At 40.5% G+C, this 25291-nt stretch overlaps 2 protein-coding genes and 2 long non-coding RNA genes across 6 annotated transcripts; 1 reads left to right on the forward strand and 3 right to left on the reverse strand.

Moving 5' to 3' along the window:
- Nucleotides 1-1202: 1202 nt before the first annotated feature.
- Nucleotides 1203-8372, reverse strand: LOC101764218 (ABC transporter B family member 11). The gene is made up of 12 exons (XM_004952316.3): nt 8175-8372; nt 7301-7355; nt 6238-6413; nt 5598-5819; nt 5269-5507; nt 4642-5167; nt 4265-4538; nt 3540-4167; nt 3211-3439; nt 2864-3130; nt 2506-2769; nt 1203-2089 (listed from the first exon to the last, which is right to left on the reverse strand). Exons 1-12 carry the CDS (start codon nt 8346-8348, stop codon nt 1439-1441), a joined length of 3705 nt encoding a protein of 1234 aa, XP_004952373.1. The 5' UTR covers nt 8349-8372; the 3' UTR covers nt 1203-1438.
- Nucleotides 8373-9451: 1079 nt separating this feature from the next.
- On the forward strand, nt 9452-14203 carry LOC111256817. 3 transcript variants are annotated; one of them, XM_022825500.1, is made up of 11 exons: nt 9452-9701; nt 9835-10012; nt 10133-10316; nt 10394-10542; nt 10619-10801; nt 11574-11662; nt 12303-12378; nt 13144-13260; nt 13329-13588; nt 13654-13729; nt 13824-14203. In XM_022825500.1, exons 3-11 carry the CDS (start codon nt 10166-10168, stop codon nt 13947-13949), a joined length of 1227 nt encoding a protein of 408 aa, XP_022681235.1. In that variant the 5' UTR covers nt 9452-9701; nt 9835-10012; nt 10133-10165; the 3' UTR covers nt 13950-14203. The 3 variants fall into 3 exon arrangements, with proteins under 3 accessions (XP_022681235.1, XP_022681233.1, XP_022681238.1); XM_022825498.1 differs by having other exon boundaries at nt 9835-10004; XM_022825503.1 differs by having other exon boundaries at nt 9835-9969.
- Nucleotides 14204-16586: 2383 nt separating this feature from the next.
- LOC111256800 lies at nt 16587-16989 on the reverse strand. The gene is made up of 3 exons (XR_002677054.1): nt 16912-16989; nt 16734-16838; nt 16587-16669 (listed from the first exon to the last, which is right to left on the reverse strand). It is a non-coding gene; the product is annotated as an uncharacterized LOC111256800 (long non-coding RNA).
- A 1192-nt stretch (nt 16990-18181) lies between these two features.
- On the reverse strand, nt 18182-19356 carry LOC111256480. The gene is made up of 2 exons (XR_002676584.1): nt 18691-19356; nt 18182-18214 (listed from the first exon to the last, which is right to left on the reverse strand). It is a non-coding gene; the product is annotated as an uncharacterized LOC111256480 (long non-coding RNA).
- Nucleotides 19357-25291: the final 5935 nt, after the last annotated feature.

The raw sequence follows: 25291 nt of genomic DNA on the forward strand, positions 1-25291 counted from the left end.
ATATTCAAGTCTTATGGCCGATAGTATTGTATTGCCCTTAGAAAAAAAAAATGGCCGACGTATGTTCATCATCGCCCAGAGATAATTTTGGTCTGCAAGAATATTTTATGGCACGCATGCTTTGCCAAAAAATAGGGGAGCATATGTTGATGACCAAAATTGACACAATGTAGGTTTTTCTGGGCAGTTTGGGAAAACTGGCCAAGCCGGTTTTGGAAACTTTGTCAAATCCCAATTTGGATTCCACCATTGCGTAGAGCTCATCGTTAGAAATAGGCTAAGCCAGTTTTGTTGTAAACCGAGTAGGATTTGGAGATTCGTGTAGGATTTGATTTGTAAACAATCTCTAAGCGGGATAAGAGCTCCCTACCCTGTAAATATAAAGGGCCACGACCGGTTGAGGGGACCCAGTCGATCAAACACAAACAAATATACTACTTTTATCTTTTTTACCTTTCTTCCTTTGCCCTAGCTTTTCCAATCTCATACGTGATGTTCTTCCTTCATCTCTACAACATTTGAGGATGCTGTAGGCGGCCTGCCGACCCTAGAGTAACTCTACGTGCACCAGACCTGACGGGGTTCCTCCCAAATAGGTGTTTGCATGCCGTCGCGATTTCTCAAACCAGCTTGGCCGGTTTTAGCAGGGCCGTGAGGTGTGATCCGTTTGCGATCCACATATTCTAGTGCTTTCGGTGTGTAAACCGGATCTCGGGTCAACAGCTCGGCGTGGCGTGGATGCAGTCACACAAAAGCAGTAGATGAACCTGCAGTAGTGCCAGAAGAAGTGAAGAGCTACTAACATGAGACGTGGAGCCGGGAGCTGTGCGTGATCCGCGATGACTTCTGCTCACCGGGAAGGAACATGTAGAAGCCGATCCTCAAGGAGTGCTCAAGGAGCGGTCCAAGTAAATTCAATGCCACCATGGACAAGAGATCCAGCGGACACAGCCACACAGGGCACCTGATGTTGGCAAAACCAGTTTTGATTGAGTCCAAAGGTGAAAATTAAATTGGTTTTGGAAGGAGGTTAAGTAAATGGTTTCATAATTTAAGGGGCAGTTTTGATAGTCCAAAGGTGCAAAAAGTTGATTTTGGAAGAGGGTCCGAAACTTACGAATTCTGAAACGTGGTCGTAGGACTCGAACCAAATGTTAAACAGCCACATCACAGGCAAGTATATTGATATAAGTCATGGCTCAGAAGAGAAGGCTTATTAGTACCGAGTAAAAAGTATAGGGTACATGAGGCAAATACATATAAAGGTCGTGTAACACTCGGCTTCTTCCTGTACATGAAGTTACGTGCATATCCTTTACCTTTGAGCAAACAGTGGAAGCTTCTCTTGTAAAGACGACAAGCTAGTAACATCCTATCGTGCGATGCTTTTTGATAAACTTTAACATAGTACTGATTCGAGGAAGCAAGAGCCGGCGAGTCACGAACCGCTGCTAGACTGCAGGGCAACAAGAGACGCATATGCCCCACCTGGGAAAGCACGTAGCAGTTGCTCGTGCCGGCCCTCCTCAGTGACGATGCCGTTCTTGATAACAGCTATCTTGTCGGCTCCGGTTATGGTGGACAGCCGGTGCGCCACGATCACCGTCGTCCTGCCCACCATCAGCCTGTCCAGCGCTTCCTGCAAGGTGTGCTCTGACTCAGCATCCAGCGCACTTGTCGCCTCGTCCAGGAGCAGCACCTTGGGGTCCTTGAGGATCGCCCTTGCGATGGCAATCCGCTGCTTCTGCCCGCCAGAGAGCTGCACCCCACGCTCGCCGACGATGGTGTCGTAGCCGCTGGAGAGGGCAGAGATAAACCCATGAGCGTTGGCCGCCTCCGCCACTGCGATGATCTCTTCCTCTGAGACCTGTTCCTTCTTGCCATAAGCGATATTTGCCCTGATTGTGTCGTTGAAGAGGACGGGTTCTTGCCCGACTAGCCCCACCTGCTGCCTTAGCCAGCTGAGCTTGAGGCTCTTCAGATTCTTGCCATCTAGAAGGATCGCACCAGAGTCAGGGTCATAGAACCTCTCTATCAGTGATAGCACCGTCGATTTCCCACTTCCGCTTTCTCCGACAAGCGCAACAGTCTGCAGCAGTGATCAAGTTTGTCAGAATATTTCAGCGATCATGACTTCATGAGTTCACGAGACATTGAGATTTGCAGGAACAGCTATATTTGTTCAGGGTTTAATACCAAGAAAATTTTAGCTCTTCATGCTAATTTAGCTTGTGTAACTTCTCAGTTTATATAATCACGCTAAATTTCTATTTAGCTAGCTGCATCAACATAAAACTGTGCAATCGTTTCAGTTTCTTTTAAGGACACACCAGCATTATTTACGATGACTTCTGTTCTAGCTTAAGTCTGCTTCAGCTAAGTTGTTAGATAGTAATATTTAGAAACTCTATCAAGACTAACCAACATTTAACAAGGATATATAAAATTGATTCTAATCAAGGGAAGCAGTGGTAACATAATGCTTATCAAGAAAACAATATTCACCTTGCCAGACGGGATTCTCAAGCACAAGTCTCTGAAGATCTCCACGTCATTCCGAGCTGGGTACTTAAAGCTAACGTGCTGCAATTCTATATTACCCTGCACTGTACCTAGTGTCATTCCCTCCTCAGAGCTTGCATCAATCTTAGATTTCCGATCAATAAGCCCAAAAATAGAAAGTGCTGCATCTTCCACTTTGCTAAAATCACGAGCCATGGAACTCGACTGTGAAACCCCAACAGCCATCATGGTTAGAGCGAAGAAGACCTGCATTTTTATGAAACAGTAGATAAAATGAGTATAATAAATAACAGACAACAGAAAAAGATATGATCTAGAAGTTTTTTTTTCAGTTTTTCACCTTGAAGACTTGCCCAACGTCTGCTGTCCCATTGTGTATAAAGAGGGCTCCGACGTAAAAAGATACAGCATAAAAGCAGAAGAGCAGTGCAAACGAGAATCCATAGCCAGCACCACTTATAGCCCCTTGACGAACTCCTTGCTTCACAGGACCTTCACATTTCTTCCGGTAGTTTTCGACTATCCTCTCTTCTACACAGAACGAAGCGACAGTTCTGATATTACCGATGGCATCACTAGCAATGGTGCTTGCTTGTTCGTAGATTTTCTGCAGGCAACATCACAAATTTCAGAAAATAAGCTACACAAAGATATGAGTGACATGAAAAGAACGTTTAAATGATATACCTTGGCATCAGCACTGAAACCCCTCATAAACCTTGTTTGAGCATAGCTTTGTGCAAACACACAAGGAACAAAGCATACAACTATGCATGCTAGCTTCCAGTTTGCAACCATGGCTATCACGATGCCAACAATAGCAGTGCTTATGTTTTGCACTATCAATGCTAGGACATCTCCTGCAATGCTTCTGATAGATGCTGCATCTGTGGATAGCCTAGAGCCTATTCCACCACTGAAAAACACAAAGGACGCTGAAAACGTTAGGATGACTGAAGAAAATGGAAACTCTACAGCAGTGATGTATTCATTGTATGAGCAAGAAGAATAAATACCTGCTATTCAGAGGGTCATCAAACCATCCTATTTCCTGGTAAACAACCTGAGTAAATGATAAAGCACGTATGCGCTCAATAAGCTTTCCACCTGCCATGTAGAACATAGAGTATTGAACTGGCATGATAAGGATGGAGAGCACACCCAATGTCACATACATTTCTGCCCAGAACACTGAATCTTTTAGAAGTTTGTGTGGTGGTTCGTAGAATGTTTTGATGGCACTGGAAATCATGAGGCCAAACACAGGAAGTATAGCTCCATTGGCGGCAGCTGCAGTGCATCCTAATACAAGGATTTTAGTTTCGGGCTTATGGAGGTAGAGTAGTCGTCTGAGGACTTTCTTCCCCAATTTCACATCATCATCACCTATTTTCTCAAGTTCACTTGATGAGAATGTCTGCGAATTCCTTCTGCTTCCATCCTGTGGTGAATGTATACTCATAGATCTCTCAAAGGATGGCTTTCTGCTACTATGGTCACTAATATAATTTGCAGGATAAGATGCTGTCTGTATCCTGCTGGAGTTGTCTGCATAAGCCACCTTTCTTATAGCATTGATCTCTTGAAGCCGTATCAGTTGAGAGTATGCTCCATTGGAATTCTTAATCATCTCAGCATGTGATCCTGTTGGGAAAACATTCATTTGAAAATGTGAAATCAAATTTACAAAACATCTTGTGTAATTGTTGCATTACCAAAATGACAAAAAATTCCACATTACCCTGTTCCACAAGCTGTCCACGGTGTAGCACTGATATTGTATCGGCATTTTTGACAGTGCTCAAGCGATGTGCTACAATTATGGTAGTTCTGTTCACCATGATATTATTAAGAGCCTCCTGAACTACATGCTCAGACTCAGCATCAAGCGCACTTGTAGATTCATCAAGAAGTAGTATCCTAGGGTCCTTCAAAATGGCTCTTGCAATTGCAATTCTTTGTTTCTGTCCACCAGATAGTTGTGTGCCATGCTCACCAACCATTGTATCTAGTCCCTGAGAACAGGCATCACTAATCAATTATCATCATTACCTCAAATACTGGTGGAAAAAACTGGGACTAAGACTAAAAAATAAAAGCATGGAAAATAGAGCATACATATGGTAACTTATCAATGAACTTTGTGGCATTGGCAAGCATAATAGCACTCCTGATTTCTTCCTCAGATGCACCTTTCTTTCCATACTCGATGTTTTGCCTTATTGTAGTCGTGAAAAGAATAGGCTCTTGGCTGACAAGTCCAATTTTCTGTCTTATCCAGCTAAGGTTTAGCAGCTTCAAATTGACACCATCTAAGAGAACTTCACCTGATTGTGGATCATAGAACCTTTCTACCAAGCTAATTACAGTAGACTTTCCACTTCCACTCTCCCCAACTAATGCCATTGTTGTGCCAGTCCTAATGGTGATAGAGAAGCCAGTGAAAATTGACTGCTCTGGCCTTGTAGGATAACTGAAATGGACATCTTTAAGTTCAACATCACCCATGAAGTTCTCTAATACAAGGCCACTCGTATCATGCACATCAATTTCAGGTGTTCGGTAGATTGTTGCAAACATTTTGTAAGCCGCGATCCGTCCTGACGCAAAAGCACTTACGCATGAAGAAGAATTTCCAAGAGCCCTGCAAAAATAGGAAAAGACATGGTGAGAAACGTGAAGCCAGTAGTAAAGGTACGATTTCTTTTATATTTTGAAATAATCATTGTCATTCAAGATACTGACATTGCACCAGTCATGATGGCCATTAGCACATTGATGATATATCCCCCAGTGTACCCTTTTTCAATAATTAACCTACCACCATACCATACAGCCAACGCATAGCTGCAGAAAATAATAAGCAAAAGTGAACCAATTCCTACTCCCATAGCAATTCCCTGGTGAACTGTTGATCTGTATGATGTTTTTAAAAACTCATTGTATCTGTCAATTGCTCTCTTCTCACCAGTGAAAGATACCACCTGAAAGTGTCATAAAGCAAAATGAGTATGATCTGAAAGTGCAGCCTAGCACAATTAGTAGAACAGAGTTGCTTGTGTGATAGACATTACAGTTCTGATTGATCCAATTGTCTGTTCAACCATTTTCCCTGCTTCAGCATAGGCCATTTGGGAACGATTTGAGAGCTTTGATACGACAAGTGACATGGCTCCTGCAGAAATAACAACTGGAGGGATACTTGACAACATGACAAGGGACAGAAGCCAGCCTCTTGCAAATGCTATTATAAATCCACCTAGAAATGTTGATATCAGCTGGAGAAACTTCCCAACCTTCATAAATCACAATTCACAAGTGAGCCAAGTGGTGAGAAAAAAATGTGTTAGACAATAAAATTCTTAATAGAAGTTTTATGCATGCTATAGCTCCGGACTCCAATCCATAAATAAATTTAATAGAAACTGCCTATTGTTATGGAAAAGAACGTAAACAGGGTTCCAATCCATGAATAATTATCAGATGGTAAATGACCTTGGCATGATCCAATGGCCTTATGAATATTTTAAACCATATACTTGACCAAACTAGAGGCTCTTTGAGTGCTAAATTCAAAAAGAAACTGAAAAACTAGGGTAGTAAAGGTAGATACTTAACATTATTGCATTAAGATACTACAAGAGAATGGAGTTTCAAGTTGTTACAGCAGACAATTAAGAAAACTTAGATCCACATGAATAGACAGCAAAACACCTTTTCTCCAATGGCTTCTTGGATCAACACCGTGTCACTGGACATCCTTTCAATAATTTCTCCAGTAGATGTCTCCGTATCAAAGAAAGAAATATCTTGTCTTAGTATAGTCTCAAGGTACAGCCCACGGATACGTGCCGCCTGCCTTTCTCCAGTCACCATCCAGCATGACACCTCTGAAAGAAAAATGTTACATGAGATAGTAACACATAAATTAAAAGAAATCTGAATATGGAGATTGTATTATGACAAGCATAAAAAGATAGCTGCAGTTTCTTACTTTTGTCAAAAAAAAGATAAAAAAATGCTAATATATGTGCACTGTTATATTGGCACGCATGTGGTTGCGGCCTTGTGGGTATGGGTTTAATTACAGGGTTATACCGGGGGGTACCAGCACAGGTACAAGGAGATACCATCAAAAGTTTCAGGCTATCCAAAAGTTGGCAATTCTTCTACCACTAAACCTTTTGCTATATAGGGCAATTCATTCATCAAAGGTTTTGTTTAAGGAGCCGTGGTAACTCATAGCACCGGGCTATGATCGACTGAAAAAATTTCATTGGAAGATTTGAAAAAAAAAACATACACAAAGTTTCCTCACAATCAACTACAAATCTTTTAACAGGCAATATCAAAGTGTTTAACGTTAATGACTTAGACTAGAGCTGGGAAAATGCTAGTGATTTATGTTGGTTTACCCTTTCTAGCTATTCATGTGATCAAGCATCATAAATGAGTACATTAATTTGGATCTTGAATGTAATTTAGAGTATAGACAAAGAATTAGTTACGGAATCTCACAAACAGCTGCTGTTGCATGCTAACAGAATTGCTACTTTTCCAGCAACATGACATGCAGTTCCTCAACTTTCTTTTTAGTTTTTCGGGGTCCTATTTTGTCAACTAGCAGGAAAGAAAGTTGCATACAAGGACAACATGTCCAGTATATGTTGTAGGATCTATTGTTTGCATGAAACCACATAAACATGAATCATCTTTGCTAGAAAATAATATGCAATCACACAAACTACTTATAAGGTGTCACGTTCTTGGTACTCACGAAGAAAGCCGGCCACTCCAGAAGCTATTGCTACATATACAAATCGGACTGCAATCTGAAAAAGGAAAGTTAGGAAGACAAAAAGGTTGCTGTTAACGTGGAAAAAATATACCAACTGAGGGCAATCAATCCTTTAATTTTTTTTCTGAAAACAAAAAACCCCTCTATGAAAAAGACAGTTCACAATAATCAAACAATGCATATACAAAGTGCCATACTACCAAGACAAGTCGTAATATACATTATATAGTAAATCATGTTCTTGGATGGACGGACATAAATATGAAAGATCCCACTAGATACACATCCTATTAACTTGGAAATGCAAGTAAAGCACTTTTCTCCTAATGGACAGCTCCAATGCCCCTTAGAGTATTCAACCCCTTTGATTTAGAAAAAGAATAACTGGTAAAATTGAACATGCAGGCTTAATTTGGATTAGCAAGTCTTTTAGCTACGGATATAATTCACTACCATGAAGGTCGTTGATCAGAATGGGTTGGCATCATTTAATGTAAGAATTCAACAATGAGTTGCTAAATGTATTAGTAAGAATAAATCATGTGACGACAATCCCATCCAGAAAAAGTTTTAATACGTGCTCTGGTTAGATCTCAAAGAATTATCACGATTTGTAGAGATCGACCCTTCATGTTCCAAACCCCTTAAACCCACTTGGATTAATAGATACCGAAAAAGAAAGGAAAACTCAGGAACCTAACCTAATTATCGACGAGGGTATTCACAATAAACCAAGCACAAGATCAAACAGCAGAGCAGCGCAAGGAACAACTCAACCATGCACCCGCCAAGCCATCCATCCAGGAACGAACACAAATTAAACCACCAAAACGGGAAGGCGATGAGACCAAACCTTAGAGACGACGTGCACGATGCCAGCGCGGTTGGCGGCGCCGAACGCGTCGACGAGGTCACCCATGATGAAGGTGAGGAACGGCATCGCGAGCCCGTTGGCGACGGCCGCGGCGGCGCCCACGGCCATCATCGCCGCGTCCCGCTGGTCCGCGAACGCGAACAACCGGTGCATCGGCACCGCCTTCGCGCTTCCCCCTCCCCCGCCGCCGCCCGCCATCGATCTGCCTAGCAGCCTAGGTGACCCTAGGCCTAGAGTGCCACCACCCCCTCGGCGCGGTCGCTTTGTTGCGGCGGCGCTATGGTGTGTCGTGTGTGCATGGGCGGGTGGAGTCTTGGTGGGTTTTCTATGTGGCTCGAGTGGACTTGTCGCTGTCTTAGCTTTTGGTCCGAGATTCCGAGGAGCCCGTCCGTCTCGATCGGTTGGTTTTGTTGTGGACGGCGCTCCGCGCCTGGGGTTTTAGAGTGTTTGTGAAAGTCGACGTCAACGTCGGTTCGCTTTTCTAAACAATAGCAAGAGCACGTAACAAGAACACAAAGGCGTAATTATGAGGGGCAAATTTTTATTATCTGAAGTGATTATTTACATGAAGATCTCCTTGGTGAACTGAGCCTGGAGTTTGAAAACAGTCCACGTAGCAATCGGATGAGAATTAGAACTCCTACACTCCTTTGCTTTTGGACTCGAAACCAGAACCAAAGTCCAGTTGTTTCTTTCAATCCTTCAACCGTCATGATCATTTTGCGAAAAAACCCTTCAAATTTTCAGTAATCAACCCGCAGTCCAATTTTGAAGAGAGGGGAGCTTGGGCGGAGAAGAAGGGAAGAGAGGGGGTTAAGCCGAAAAAGCTTATGTTCCCCTTCTGTTCCGTCTGCGCTCCCGAAAATTATAAGATACATTGAGGATCTTTTTGCATAAACTACTTGCAGGGTGAAAATCCCCTCCCGCACGGGGCACGGTCAACCTGCCGTCACCGATTTGCATGTCGCCATTGCCGTTCCTTTGCTCCCCTCTTCGCGGCCGCCACCTCCTCATCCCCTCCCCGCGGCCTCCTCCTCCTCCTTCCCTCCCCACACCCGGCTCCACCTCCTCGTGACGGCGGCGCTCTAGCGGCACACCGATGGCCTGCCCCTCGCCTCTCCTCTTTGCCATGGAGGGCAGCCGCGGAGGATGAGGAGAGCGGCGGCCGTCATGGGGCGGGGAGGACGACGATTCGGCGGCGCGGGGTCATGGACGGCCGCGCTGCACGGGGTTGCGGCCGGCGGCGCGGTTGGAGGCGCGTCGGGGGGCCGTGGCCGGCGGCGCGCCGGTGGTCGGAGCATGGCGGCGGCGAGGTTCAGCGTCGGAGGTAAGGATGAAGCTTTGTGGTTGCGCACGAAGAGAGGGGGTCCAGATGCGTCCCCAGCCGGCCGCTCCTACTTGGGCGGGGGAAGGAGCGGTTGCAGGAGGAGATGTGCCCACCGAGATATGGCCGCTGGCGTCGGGAATGGCCGCTGTGCACGAGGAGTCCTCCCCCCGCCCTTCCTGGTATAGCCCCACATCCCCCCCACCCCCACCACCACTCTCTCTCAGATACGTTTCGATCCGTATTGTCTGTCATAACCAACATGAAATCGAACTTGATTCGTACTCATCTTGAGCAATCTTCTAATATAAACAGAAGAGGAGGAATATCGGGCCGTCCTAAACTTTTTGGGCGCCAATCCTACTTTTGGTGGTCACGATTTCTTGACTGTAGCCCCCCGTCCGACCGTCTGTTTCGTCGTCAGCCCCAGCCAGTGAGTCCTCACGGCAGGTTCGTTCTCCAAGGTGTTCATCGTGCCAAGCTAGGTAACTAGGTGAATCTGCCTCGCTATCAAGATGGGGATGTTGTTTAACTTCTTTTATCCACTCTTATTGATGACTGCAATTGCTTATAATCTTGTTTTCTACTTTTTTCCTGGGTGTTGGATCGGTAGATTTTGGCGTGGAATAATACTCGCTTTGAGATAATGGATTTGAACATTGAAGCACCCACTGATGTGGATCTTAATGATAGGCCATTTAAAAAATCAAAGTATTCTGAATCGATTGTTTCCGAATCAGATAACCAGATTGGTTGTTGTGACCCATTGGACAAAGCATATGATTATCTCCCAAAAGGTATTTGGTATTTTTTTCATTATATACATTGTTAGTTCCCTCAGTAATGATTATTCAAATTACTTTACTTTTGACAGATTATACAATGAGCGATTTTGATTTTTATGCTCAAATGGCAATTGAAACATCTTTGGAATCTGATGTACCGGTGAAGATAGACGGAATATCTGTCAAACAAAAAGAATTGTTGTGCCTGCTAGATCAAAGCAAATACGTGGAAGATGATGTATGTACGCTTTCATAAAATACTTTCTGAATATCATATCATTAATGACTGCTAATGTATCTTTTAATCTTTACAGGTAATCAGCGCATATATATGTTGTATAAAGGATAGGGCTCATCTACGAAATATGAATGATATTAAATTTTATTATGAGAATCCTTTTGTTACAGGACTGATAAAAAGAGATGGACTACTTGGAATAAATGAAGGTGGCAACTTTATTACAGAGATTGTGAAAAAATATCTAAAACATGAAATGGTAACATCTATTTTTGTATTTTTCATATTTTACAAATTATAGGTTTGGCTTATTATATCTACTCTTATAGATAGATAATAGTGTAACCTTTGTCATAACAAGCTAATCACATGTATATATCTACTGTCCCAGATTAGGATTCCAAAATCCTGTCCTAGATTAGCAAAATCCTTTTTTCTTACTTAGTCCTCTTTATGGAACTTGCACTGGGCACTGGCTGAATTTATAAAAGTGTAAGTTTGGAAGTTTGTCGACTACCAATTGTGCTTACCACTTTGGATGCAGTTCAGCGTACCTTTCTATCTAGACTGCGACTGCATCTGCATTGTTTTACCTTTTTCTAATAAATATGATGTGGTTTTCTTTCTATATTTGCCTGAAACTCCTATTTTATATACATATAAATATTTGCCTTACCCTATTGTTGTTGGAGTTACTTTCCCCAACTGCACTGCTTTGTCCTGACGTTGTCCATTTTGAGTAGGCAATAGATTCTACTTCCAGTAAGTATAGAAGAAACACATTGGTATTTAGCTATTCTTAATGTAAAAAATTGTGAGATACATGTACTAGACTCATTATGTTGGAAGTTCTAGCGAGATGACCTCACTAAATGGTAAGTTACTATAGCATTTATCACCCTTTATTTATGTAATAACATATTCTATATGATCCACCGCACATCTCAATAGCTTTCGCTATTGGTTAATATATTCAATTTTTTTTACAGCTAAAAGGACTGCGATGACATTTGAGCTTTCTTGAAAAACAGGAAGACTTGATTGATCATAATTGGAAAAACCTGCAAGTTACTGAATGGACGATCACAGAACAATTGGAAAAACCAATCCAGAAAGATGGGTATGCTTCAACACATTAACCTAAGGATGTTCACACTGTTAAAGCAATGTTTAAGAACCCACCAGATTGCTCCCAATAGGCAAGGGCTACAAATTATCACATCAATGCACTTGCATTTCTGAAATCATGTTTTTTTGCTGATACCTGTTTCTGAAATCATGAGGCCCTTTGTTGCATAGATTTCTGTGCACTATCTTCACATACAATTCGTTTATCAAAGGAACACAATTTCTTTTGATGCTTATGAGGTGAACCGGTAGTCTTGGCACAAAATAAAATGCTTATTTCTGCTTAAAAATAAATACTTTTCACATAATCATCTCATAGTCGATTTTCCTATTTGGTTGCCCTTTGCCACCTGTAGAGCCTGTAATATGGTTGTGCAACATGTGTCTAACAAGTCTTGTGCATGCCCAGCATGATTTTGAGACCTACCAATTAAGTCACTAAATGGATCCCGTTCTCACCCATCTTGGTCTTTTAGTTATCTCCCTATGCTGCATTAATCGTTTCCTTCTATGTTTCATCCTGGGCAACAACATGAAAATGGTCTCTTGTAGTTTATTTAATCTATATGTCATGTATCTTCTGTAAGATTCTTTGCCTTTTTTTGAATAATTATTTTTCTGTAACCATACAGCTCATCTTGTGGTCTATTTATGCTCAAGTTTATGGAATATTGGACTGGAGAGACACTATCTCATGCTATTACACAGGTATATTTTTTATAACTGATGTCATATTAAGGTTTATACTTACCCACATTCATTGGTACTTTATAGGAAGATATTAGTCAATTTAGACAGAAGTTAGCCAGCATATTGTTTTGTTGGAAAACAAATACAGCAGAAATGACTACCAAGTCTGTACAAAATCATGGTACCGAGGAAAATTCAAATGATGTTGTGATATTGGAAAGTCAAGATGATGGAATGAAATCCAAAGATTTAGAATCATTATCTGTTCATGAAATGAAATCCAAAGAATTAGTCATTATCATATCAAAATAAATACCAGTCACTAATGTCCATTCTTTCTACAATGAGTGAGCAAGAGTTACTTGGCGGCCTTTGCACCTACATCAAATCAATCAATTGTGCAGAAACATTGAAGTAAGCCATTTCAAATTACTACTGCTCGACATTTCCAATACAATTTAACGCATACACTATTTGATTTCCCTAAAAAATTTTAGGAAAGTATGGATCCAAAACTCCAAACCATATTCCATTACCTTGACTGTCAAAAAGCTACAAGAAATGATAAATGAGGATTTGCCATGGACCATGATTGTTTTAATTTGGTCATACGAAAGATTATGTTCGAAAACATTGAATTAGTGAAGAAGACCAAAGGAATTGTATCAAAACATTGTCTGGACCTGCAATTTTGGGTATGTTCTTATATGTTATCATGTATCTATATACATGTACACATCCCTTTTTATCACATTTCTAAACAATTATTATTTAATTTCCTAGGTTACTACAGATTTTGGACGACCCCCGAACTACCGTAAAAACTTGGATGTGGAATGGCTAGCAGAGACCGTTCGTAGCTGGCCTGGTATTTCATATAGTGTTTCAAGATGCAAAACAGTAAGGAAAATATCTCTACACCTACCACCACCGTTGTTTTCACTATTCTAACAACTTGGCAAATGCAGATTCTTATGCCAATAGAATTCAATGGTGGCTTCATTCTTATTGTACTCAATAAAGACACCAGAACACTATACATTTTGGATCCAACTCCTCTTAATCCCATTTACCAATACAACCCAAATGCAAGATATGTGAAGAAACTTTTATGGACAGCTGAATACTTACCAAAAGCCATGTCAAAAACATGCCCTGGATCTATATGGAACGAGGATATTTTCCTATGGCGTCAAATAATCATACCTGATGTTACAGTTCAGAACAGGTACTTGAATCATTTTTAGAATATTATCTATAACTTTATTTATTAAAAAATCTATCTTATACCAGGGAACTATCCGGTTATCTTGTTTCCCTCTTTATGTCCACATGGAAAGATGTAGAACTACCATTGCCAGTTTTAAAGGTCAGTACCATGGAACTTTTAAATTAATGTTGTTTTTTTAGATATACAAATTTACTGCTGTTTGTTTACATTACAAAAATTTATAATTCTGCAGGATGGGTACAAGCTCAGAAAGCGAATTTTGGGACAACTACTAACATACAAAGATAATGAATGTAAATACAATATGCCCTCCGGTGTCTTGGACTTCATAAGTTGTATCTGCAATACTCAACAGTGAAAAGAAGGAAGGTGATGTCAATATGAGTGTATCAAAATAGTGCATTGCCCTGGATTAACTTCTTGTGTTCTTGACTAGCCAAACGATTGGGTCCTCTTTTTTGCTCCTCCCAACACTTTTGTCAATAGTTCTTAGATGATGTAGCAAAAGGCGTTTTATTCAGACCATCTTTTTGTAACTGGAGAGTTTATCAAGGAACGAGTTATGTACACACTGAGATACTGTTAATTGTTTGAAAATCCCTGTTGCTCCTATTCGAATGGTTATCATGGTTATGTTCTGGTGGATCTGTTGTCGTATGAGAATGGGTAGAATTCTGTTTTGACTGCTCCTGCGCCAATCCTTTCTAAAAGTGATCTATGTGAGTATTTTGCAACGATACAGATGTCTATGTTACTTAACCTCAAATTGTAGTCAGCCTTGCTTATGTGGCTAGACGATGGCTGTTTCTCCTTCTCCATGCGCACCGCTTGAACTAATCAATGACCAATTCATGCAGTGGGAATCTAGAAATGAATTGCAGGTTATTCATAGCTGATAGGTTGGCACTGGATTTACTTCTGCTTTGGAATTTCATTGATGCCATGCACAAGCTTACTGGCAATGGGTGTGCTAGGTAACGTTTTCATTGTGCATGGGGAGTACGAGGACTGAGAAGAATACTGAAAAACATGTAGTACGCTTGAAGGTGACCAAGCATCTGTCCAGTTGTGGGAAAGGTTACTAAGTAACACTAAGGTATGCATGATGTGACCAATTACGAATGCTTTTCGCTTCGTGTGTGCCTTTACCAAGTCTGCATATTGTTGCAGATTCCAGCCACTGCATGGTGGCGACTGCACAATGTGACGGAGACAACAGCTCAAGTCCCACTAACCTCCATATTTTGTGCTTGAGTATAACTAATGAACAGAGAGTGCCGGAGGAAGAAAAGAACAAGAAATTCTTCAGTTCCAGTCAGCGTTCCATTCTGTGATACACACACACAAACCACATGCGTCGCCTTAATGCACGAGCGAGCCCTGTAGCAGCCTGTTGCTGTCCTGGTCTCATATTCCAGTTTAGTTACGCACCATAGTACCCAACGGGACTAGAACAAAATGTCAGTCACCGCAGCAGTCGGAAAAGGAAACGGACTGCAATCCGTCTAGAAGTTGTACTCGGACTTGAATACTTACCGTATACCAAAATGGACTGCGATACACCAATTAATATATATATATACATCCTTAATAACTAACCAATATGCAACACGTTTAGTTTCCAAATAGAAATCCCCTCAATACAACCTGAGGTGGATGTCAACTGGGATCTGAGCAAGCAACTTCGGACCATCATACTTGTACTTTAGCCCAAACTGTATGCCTTTTCGTCACGTGATCCTCCAACTATAATGCTGAAAACCATCCATGTTGCTTATTCTAGATTCATGTTTCATGTTGCAATATCACTTTTCTTCTTCTCCTTCCCAAATTTCTGCACAAGGAAAATTAAAGAAGTAAAAATAAAATTCAAGAAAAACAAAAGATAAAATACAACGTATCCTAAGTAACTTTAAAGTTCCTACATGTGTTTGTACAATGCAAAACTTTATGCCAAGTTCAAAAATGAAATATTCAGTAGCAGCATAGTACCTTGTCAACGTTAACCACTGGGCCATATTTTTTACTATTAGTCTTTTGATCATCAAGACTACACAAAGAAAATTAAAGAAGTAAAAATAAAATTCAAGAAAAACAAAAGAAAATGAAAAGATACTCATTAATATAGTATACAAGTACCATATGGATACTGTTGCAGTTAATGGAAAAAATCTCATTGATTAAGGTTTATCTATATTGGCATGATAAAAGAAAAACCAGTAACATATCAAAATTAGAAACACCATGATCTTCTTGACTTCTTGTCAAGGTGCTTTGTATGATAACTTTCAGATCTTCATGCTCATCCTTTTTTTTATTGTAAAATTTACTAACTTCTCTTCTATATGTTCCAAACAGGCATGATAGAGCAAAGGCTGTAGATATTCTTGTCAAGGATCTTAAAGTCTTCTCGACATTCAATGAGGAGTTATATAAGGAGATAACACAGCTTCTCACTCTTGAGAATTTTAGGTCTGTTCATCTTGCTTTATGTCATCATTTACTATGGCATCAGATTGTTGGTTGAGAAGCATTAAATGATATTTCTTGGAGCTTCTTAGATCTTTTAAGATAATCATTCAAAAGCATCTCCTATTTTCTGCATTGCAATTAGTGTATCTTCACAAGTGGTGACAATCGATCATGTATTAATAGATCATGAACCATTAGGAAATCATGGCAAGCAACTACTACTAATATGTTAACTGAGTGGGCATGGCAAGCTGGCAGTGGCATAAATCTGTTAGCTAAGCTAGATGCTTAATTGTAAAAAATGTTAAGCTTTGTTCAAGATAACTTTCAGATCTTCACACTCATCCGCAGAAAATGGTTTGTCCTTGTACAAGTAGTTAGCCTGATATATTCAATAGATTCAACATGAATTACCACACCAACATTCTAAATTTGTGGGGTGCAGAACACTAATCATTATTCATGTGCAAAGCATATCTCAGATGGTAATCTTACTGCAGCTGATAAACTTATTCCAGATAGTGAGGAATGGGTCAATCCACATTGATTAGCAGCTTTGTTAGGTGTTGGCAATGACAGGACAGGACTAAGAAGCTTCACTATAGGCTGGTGAGAAAGTTAGTTTCCCTCATAAAAAAAATACAAGGCTTCTACATAAGAATAACATTACCTTATCCCAGATTTTCCGTTTAACAGTTTTTTGGCCTTCCTCTTAGTAAGTCCCATCAGCATTCACCCAAAAATGAGGTTTCCCAGCACATTGTACTCCAGCCAACTAAAATCAAACATTTTTGTTAAAAAACAAACAGCATATCTCAAGATGAGGCAGTTAGCATATGATTCCAAACCTTAAGCATTTGCAGTTCAGATTTTGTAATCTCTCATCCATTAATCAATATCCCGGTGTTTCCATTGCTTGCTTTTTGATATAGCGAACCTCCAACATTAAGATTAGCGCTGATTATGCAATGGGGATTGTGTCCCTCCTAGAATATTTTCAACAAGAAGTTTCTTGTCAGATTTGTCAAGGACAAATTATCACAGGATTTGTAAGAAGAGTCAAGCAAAATTCATAATGCAGCAACTTGATTATTAACGAAATTGTGAAATGGCACAAGAAGGGCAAAAAAGTCACGATTATAATCATTTTTTTACCAAATTCACAAGCCTACCCAAACCTGGAAACAGAGATCAAAACCGTGTTGTATATATCAGGACTAAATCTCAGTTAACGTGTCCTAAAAGATTGTGTCTAATAACTCTACTTGCAATATCACAGACATGCCAACCTTGATGTGCAATCTTGTGCAGAACCAAAAATATCAAATTCTCCTAATTTAGACAGCATGCTATCCACTATGATTCATAGGACAATGAGATCATTCGGATCATGATATAACACCCAACTAAGCTGATTCATCATACAGAACCCCATCAAAGTCAAATTAAATATTCCAGCATATCTGTTACACAGTACTACACATCCAAAGTTTCAGAGTAGGCACCGTGATTCCAATTCATAATATAAATCTATTGAAATGGGCTACAATCAATGACATAATCTGTCCTGCAAAGAGTTTACCAAACATAATACCTAAAAAAGAAACAATCCACACTCCATATCTCCACATTGCAGGCATAATGTCCCTATTTCTACTATTAAGACTAACAAAATTGACACGAATCACAACCAATTCAGTTACAGTATTTATTGCAGCCCCTAGAGAAAACAGATGGACACATGGGCAAGAGTTAAGATGGTATGTGTCTTTTAGAAACATTTGGTAGATTTTCCTGCACTGCACCAGGCCTTATGAGACACTAAAGCATCGAAAGATGGAAACAGTAAAAGCATTATGTGTAGAAGCATACCCTGCCATCTGTGCTTTGTGCTTAAAGTTATATGTACCAAGAATTATATGTAATGAATGAGTTGTCATGCTCTTGTGCTTAAAATTTAGAAGATTAAATCCAAAACAGTAGCATTGAACAAAGAAGTAGCTTGCTGGATAAGTCATCAACTATAAAACTCACCAACTCGGTTTTTAGTGATTCTAAGTTCTTCCCGATGTTAACATTCGAACGCATGCTCTCTACATCAAGAGCTCGCTTTTTTTACCCTGCCAACTGAGAAAGCCTCTTTATTTCAACCTATTGTGCAGAAAACACCCTTCAATTTGTCAAACAAGATGGCAACGGACAAAGGAAACATCTATTCTCATGCAATGGAGTTACAATCACAAGTGATTGATGCAAATGAAAAAAGAAGAAAAAGAGATAAAGAGCGTTATGCCAAAATGACAGATGAAGAAAAGCAGGACAAACTGAAAAAACAATGTGAAGCCTATGATAGAAGAAAAGGTAGAGATGCAGCACAAAATGCAGTGGAGTTACAATCATAAGACATTGATGCAAATGAAAAGAGATGGAAAAGAGATGAAGAACGTTATGCCAAAATGACAGATGAAGAAAAGCAGCATAAACTGAAAAAACAATGTGAAGCCTATAATAGAAGAAAAGACAGAGATGCAACACAGTACCAAAAAATATGCGAAAAAGAGAGACAGAAATATGCAAATATGCAGCCAGAACAAAAGAAAGCTAGAATAGAACAAGCCATAACTAACCGTGAATTGAGGAGCAGCAAAACAACGAAAGGTTCAATTGCAATGGAGAATCCTCCATATATGGAAACAGATATGTCAGTTGAAGTCAGTACATCTAGCCTTAATGTTAAACACACTAAACATGTGACACCAGGAGAAAGGCAAACATTGCTAGCCCGTCAAAACAAAAAATTCATGAAAAAACAAAAGCGGGCAATTTATTCATCATCAGAAGAACATGTATCTATGAGCGAAGAGGACAATGACATAGAAATGCAAAAACAGCCAGAAATGATGAATCTCGGTAATACTCTAAATTCTATACAAAACTTTCGTATTTCAATACAATATATGCAAATTCTATACATCCATATATTCTGCTAACAATCTCCATCCAACAGAAATACCCTCTTCAGTATGCCCAACCATAGAAGACATTGATGCCTCAACACAACTAACAAATGATGAACATAATGGTAAGGTTATCAACTCCAAATTAAATTCTCGCTTGATACAAAAGAAACACAAATATGCATTCACAAAATTTTGTACAGGTAATGATAGAGTGATATTTGTACAAGACACGAACGAGGATGATTACATGTTCTCATGTCAAGGTATCCTTCAATACTTTAAAAAATCATTCCAGCATTATGTTAATACATTCCTAAATTTTTATATTTTTTTAAAAAATAACAGAGTGGGATAGAGATGTGGATATCGAAATCAGAGAAGATGAAGAAACTTCTACAAAGATCTCAGATCCATATGACATTGTCTACAACAACATACCAGACAACACAAACATGCTGAAAAATAAAGAAAATTGCATATACTGCAATGCAAAGAAATTTTAGTACGAATCTGAGGGGTTGTGCTGTAGAAAAGGACATATTAGATTAGCCAATCCTGAGACACCTCCTGAACTCATGAGACTTTGGACAAGCAACAATTCTGATGCAAGATATTTTTGGAACAATATAAGATTTTCAATGGACACTTCTCATTTACATCTCTTTATTGCCACCTAGACAGTGAGACCACTAACATGAAAAAAGCTGGCATTTACACCTTTCGAGCTCATGGCTAGATGTATCACAATATACAATCATTTGGAAATAGTCGCTCAGATCCAAAGCATCTAGAGTTGTACTTCTACGATGATGATCCAAGCCTAGAGCATCGGTATCGACGTTGTCGTGAAGAAAAGTACGAGCAAGACAAACATGTAGTCACAATTTTAACACAAATTCTACGTGAAAACCCATATTCTAAACAGTTTATAACTTTGGGACAGAACGAAAAGCTTGATGACTACAAGCTGATCTTGAACCTTGACCAAAGATTAGACCAAAGAACATACAATGCACCAATAACTTCAGAGGTAGCTGCAGTGTGGATTGAGGGAAATGAAAGAAGAAATACATTTGGCAAGAATATAATACTACATGGAAACAACAATGAAATACAAGGCATAAAATCATACTATGGCTGCTATGATCCATTGTCTTATCCTCTATTCTTTCCAAGAGCTGAACTCGGTTGGCATTCAAATATCCCAAGGGCCAATACAATATTGGAAGAATTGAGAAAAGATAATGTTGATTGCAACAATAATGACAACGACCCAGGTTAGAATTTCATATACTTTTGTCTTCTAATTTTATTTTACTAATATGAAACAACTACATAAATATTCCTCTAACTTTAGCATTCTAATTCTTACACAGATTCAAGCAGTAAGCTGTGGGTAACCATGAGAGAATATTACTGCTATAGATTCCATGCAAGACCAAGCATATTCAACCCAATATTGCATGGTGGTAGACTTTTTCAGCAGTTTGCCGTTGATACATACATCAAGATTGAGAGCTCCAGATTGGACTTCATATGGTATCATCAGAAAGAAATAAAGGCAGATCTATACAAAGGCCTCCTGGATAGCATTCAAGAAGGAGAACAAAAGGGAGATAAAGTAGGAAAACGAACAGTGCTAGCATCATCATTTATTGGAGGGCCAAGAGATAAATTGCGACGATATCTAGATGCTATGGCTTTAGTACGCAAATATGGAAAGCCAGACATATTCCTAACAATGACCTGCAACCCAAACTGGGAAGAGATCACCCGAGAACTACAGTTTGCACAAACACCGCAAGATCGCCCAGATCTCGTGGTTAGGGTTTTCAGGGCAAAACTAGAAGAAATGAAGAATCAATTGTTTAAAAAGCACATTCTTGGAAAGGTAAAGGTATATACCTATGTTGTAGAGTTCCAAAAGAGAGGCCTACCTCATGCACACTTCTTGCTGATAATGACCGGAAAATACAAGTATACATGTCAAGAGCAATATGACAGAATAATCTCTGCTGAGCTGCCAGACAAGCACAAGTATCCAGATCTATATAAAATGGTCATCAAACATATGATGCATGGTGCTTGTGGCATATTAAACAAAAATTGCCCTTGCACAAAGAATCGAGCATCTTGCAAAAACAATTATCCAAGACCATTTAATGAAACTACAATTCAAGGCAAGGACTCCTACCCCTTGTATAGAAGACGGAATGACGGACGCAACGAAACAGTCCAGAACTGTAAACTAGATAACAGATGGGTTGTTCCTTACAACCCATACCTATTGCGCTTTTTCAACTGCCACATAAATGTTGAGGTATGCTCAAGCATTAAAGCCGTCAAGTACCTGTTCAAATACATCTACAAGGGACATGACCGGGCCTCTGTATCTGTAACTGGAGCAGATGATGAAGGAGAAATTGATGAAATTAGACAGTTGCAAAATGCACGGTGGGTTACACCTCCAGAAGCACTATGGAGAATATATGGCTTCGAATTAAGTAAGATAAACCCATCAGTCATGCAACTACAGCTTCATCTCCCAAACATGCACATGGTTTCATATCACGGAAAATAAAAAATTCAAAATGTTATCAATCGTGATGGCACGGAAAGGTCAATGTTAACTGCGTACTTCGAAGCTAACAGATTAGATGAAAAAGCATGAGACATACTATACAGGGATTTTCCTGAACACTATACTTGGAATAGCCAAGGAAAGTTTTGGCAATAGAGGAAACGGAAAGCTACATACCAGGTTGGCAGAGTAGTGGTTGCACATCCAGGTGAAAGAGACCGATATTACCTTCGAGTTCTACTAAACCACGTGACAGGAGCCACATGCTACGAAGACTTACGAAAAATTGATGGAAAAATAGTGCCAACCTTTCAAGAATCTGCATAAAAAAGGGGACTAATTGAAGCAGATAATACAATAGATGACTGCATGACGGAAGCTGAGTTGTTTCATATGCCATCATCACTACGACGGCTATTTGCAACAATTCTGGTGTTTTGTGAGCCCAGCAACATCAATACAATATGGAACAACCACCTTGAAGCAATGTCAGAGGACTATAGCAGAAACTGCAAATCCAAACACATGGTCCAACAAATGGTGCTGAAAAATATCAGGGATATGTTGCAATCAATGGGCAAAGACATTCGGTCATTTCCTCTTCCAGAGATTGACGAACAACAAAACACGACAAATGACGTACCTAGAGAGATCATCGAGGAATCCACGATTGAGGTAGATCAAGAGGACGCATCTTTGCATACATACCTAAACAAGGAACAAAAAGCTGCATACGAAAAAATTCTAGCCGCAGTTAACATTGATTCAGGAGGCCTATTCTTTGTCTATGGACCAGGAGGCACAGGAAAAACTTTTCTATATAGAGCGCTACTGGCTACAGTCCGTGGACAAGGTAAGATAGCTTTAGCTACAGCAACATCTGGTGTAGCAACTTCAATAATGCCAGGGGGGAGAACAGCCCACTCTAGATTCAAGATACCACTAAGAATAGATGATGGATCTATTTGTTCATTCACAAAATAAAGTGGGACAGCGAAGCTACTTCAAATAGCTTCATTAATTATTTGGGATGAAGCATCTATGACTAAGAGGCAAGTGGTTGAGGCTCTAGACAAAAGTATGAGAGATATAATGGACAAGCCAAATCTTCCATTCGGTGGAAAACAGTGGTATTTGGTGGAGATTTTAGACAAGTTCTGCCTATTGTGCGAAAGGGAACAAGAGCTCAAATAGTGGATGCATCACTAAGACGGTCTGGCCTTTGGAATTGCATGCAACAATTAGAGCTCGTGCACAACATGAGGGCACAAAAAGACCCATGGTTCGCAGAATACCTACTGCGAATAGGAAATGGAACCGAAGAGACAAATGAAAATGGAGAAATATGTCTACCTACAAATATATGCGTGCAACATACAACAAATGGCAATGGCCTCGATACATTGATTGACAATATCTATCAAATGGACAATGCTCTCCTAAAAGATCCAACATACATCACTTCAAGAGCAATCTTATCAACAAGGAATGACTGCGTGGACAACATAAATCTAAAAATGATTGAGCGTTTCCAAGGAGATGAGATGGTATATTACAGCTTTGATTCAGTAGAAGATGATCCTCATAACTACTATCCAATAGAATTCCTGGATACACTTACACCAAATGGAGTACCGCCACATATGTTGAAGCTGAAAATTAACTGTCCCATCATATTACTCAGGAATATCGACCCAGCTAATGGACTTTGCAATGGCACAAGGTTGGTAGTACGAGGATTTCAAAAAAATTCAATTGATACAGAAATAGTACTAGGATAGCATTCTGGAATGAGAGTTTTCTTGCCTAGAATCCCATTATGCCCCTCCGACGATGAGATGTTCCCATTTCGTCTTAAGAGGAAACAATTTCCTGTCAGACTAAGCTTCGCCATGACAATTAATAAATCACAAGGGCAGACAATACCAACAGTTGGCATCTACCTACCTGAACCAGTTTTCTCATATGGACAACTGTATGTCGCACTTTCTAGGGCAACAGCAACAAAAAACATAAAGATACTGACAGGTCTACTGATGAAGAAAAGAAGATGAAGAAGAAGAAGAAGAAGATCAGTACAACTGAGACATACACAAAAAACATTGTGTATACAGAAGTCCTCACAAAATAAGTGATTATTAAAAGGAACATTCAGGATACATAGCTGCTACAGAAACGCACTATTATATTCATTTTAAAAGATAAATAGGATAAATTTATGTAATATTTCACATTTGAAAGGAAACATAGACCAATAAGTCAATGAGAATGCAAGTGGAATTGTTGGTTTAGAAGATAAATGATGCAAGATGGTGCGCAAAAATCTTCCTCACATGATTAAAAAGTTACCGAACATGAGTAAACCGATGACTAATTACTTGTACAATGAATGACAGATAGAATAACGAAAACTACAAGTCCAATGTTGCCTCCTGAGCACAGAAATGCATATATAATTGCTTTAAGCATAAAACAGGACAAAAAGCCTTCGGTATAATGCGTATATAAACATAAAAGGCTACAAAAAGGAATATTTCACAGAGCAGATTACATCTGACTACTAGGATATCAAGATTAAATTACCAGAATAATAACGACTCTTCAGATCTTCAACACTGCGAGTAGTTGGAAACCTATCTGCTATTAGTGACTCAAATTGCGGTCCACCTGGGGTATAAAAATGTAGTTTGAGGTGCCTGCATGAAAATGGCTCTAGAATCAGACAATGTATGCGCATCTGTTCTACTTCACTTCAACAAACATAATACTACTGGATTGATTCAGTGACCTTATCGATAGGATCAGAGCGCTTCACATATGGAGTTTGAGTCGATTTGGTATCTTCCAGAAGGTCTGAAATGAATGTTAATTGTTTAATTCTATGTTGGTTCAAACAGTTTCACGTGCTCGAGAAAACAGTTTCAAATGAAATAACAGTACAAAGACTACTAGATACTCACCAGAGTAGTTCCACACTGCATGGCTAAAAGCCTTTGTAGAACGACCAGAGGCAACTGGTTTTCCATCACGATCATGTCGGACCGGAAGCCCGGCCACAAAACATGGTTACCGTGGGCGCTGAAGACGGGATCATTGGGCGCATAGTCCCCCTGCCCTGACTTTTTTGTTTTTTGGCCCTTTTTCGGAAAAAATCTCACAAATAGGCCCCTGGCGAAACTAATTCCGAAAATGGACCCTCGGCTTGGCACCAGGCTGGCTGGCGCCAAGGTATAACGTCTTGGCGCCAGCCGTCCTGGCGCCAAGGCCCCTACACCGCGCGACCAACGTGGCACCGGCCCGCTGACGTGGCGCGGAGGCTTGGCGCCAAGATCCGTGGCGCCAAGCCTCGGCGCCAAGATCCGTGGCGCCAAGCCTCGGCGCCAAGATCTATGGCGCCAAGGCTCGGCGCCACCGTCGCTGGCGCCAAGCCTTGGCGCCATAGATCCTGGCGCCGAGGCCTCTTACCTTACCGCAGGCCCTTTCCAAGCGCGTCGCGTCGCTTTCCATTCTTTTGAATCGCGCCGCCGCCGCCCGAGCAAAAGCGCCGCCGCCGCCGCCTGGGAGTCCGCCGCCGCCGCTCGGAGTCCCGCCGCCGGCGCCGCTCGGAGGCCGGCCGCCCCCGCCCGGCGCCCGCCCGGCCGCTCGAAGGCCCGTGCCCCGTCGGCCGGCGCCAGTCCGCCCGAAGCT

The sequence above is a fragment of the Setaria italica genome, chromosome I, assembly GCF_000263155.2.
Source record: "Setaria italica strain Yugu1 chromosome I, Setaria_italica_v2.0, whole genome shotgun sequence".
In the NCBI taxonomy this organism is placed as follows: domain Eukaryota; kingdom Viridiplantae; phylum Streptophyta; class Magnoliopsida; order Poales; family Poaceae; genus Setaria; species Setaria italica.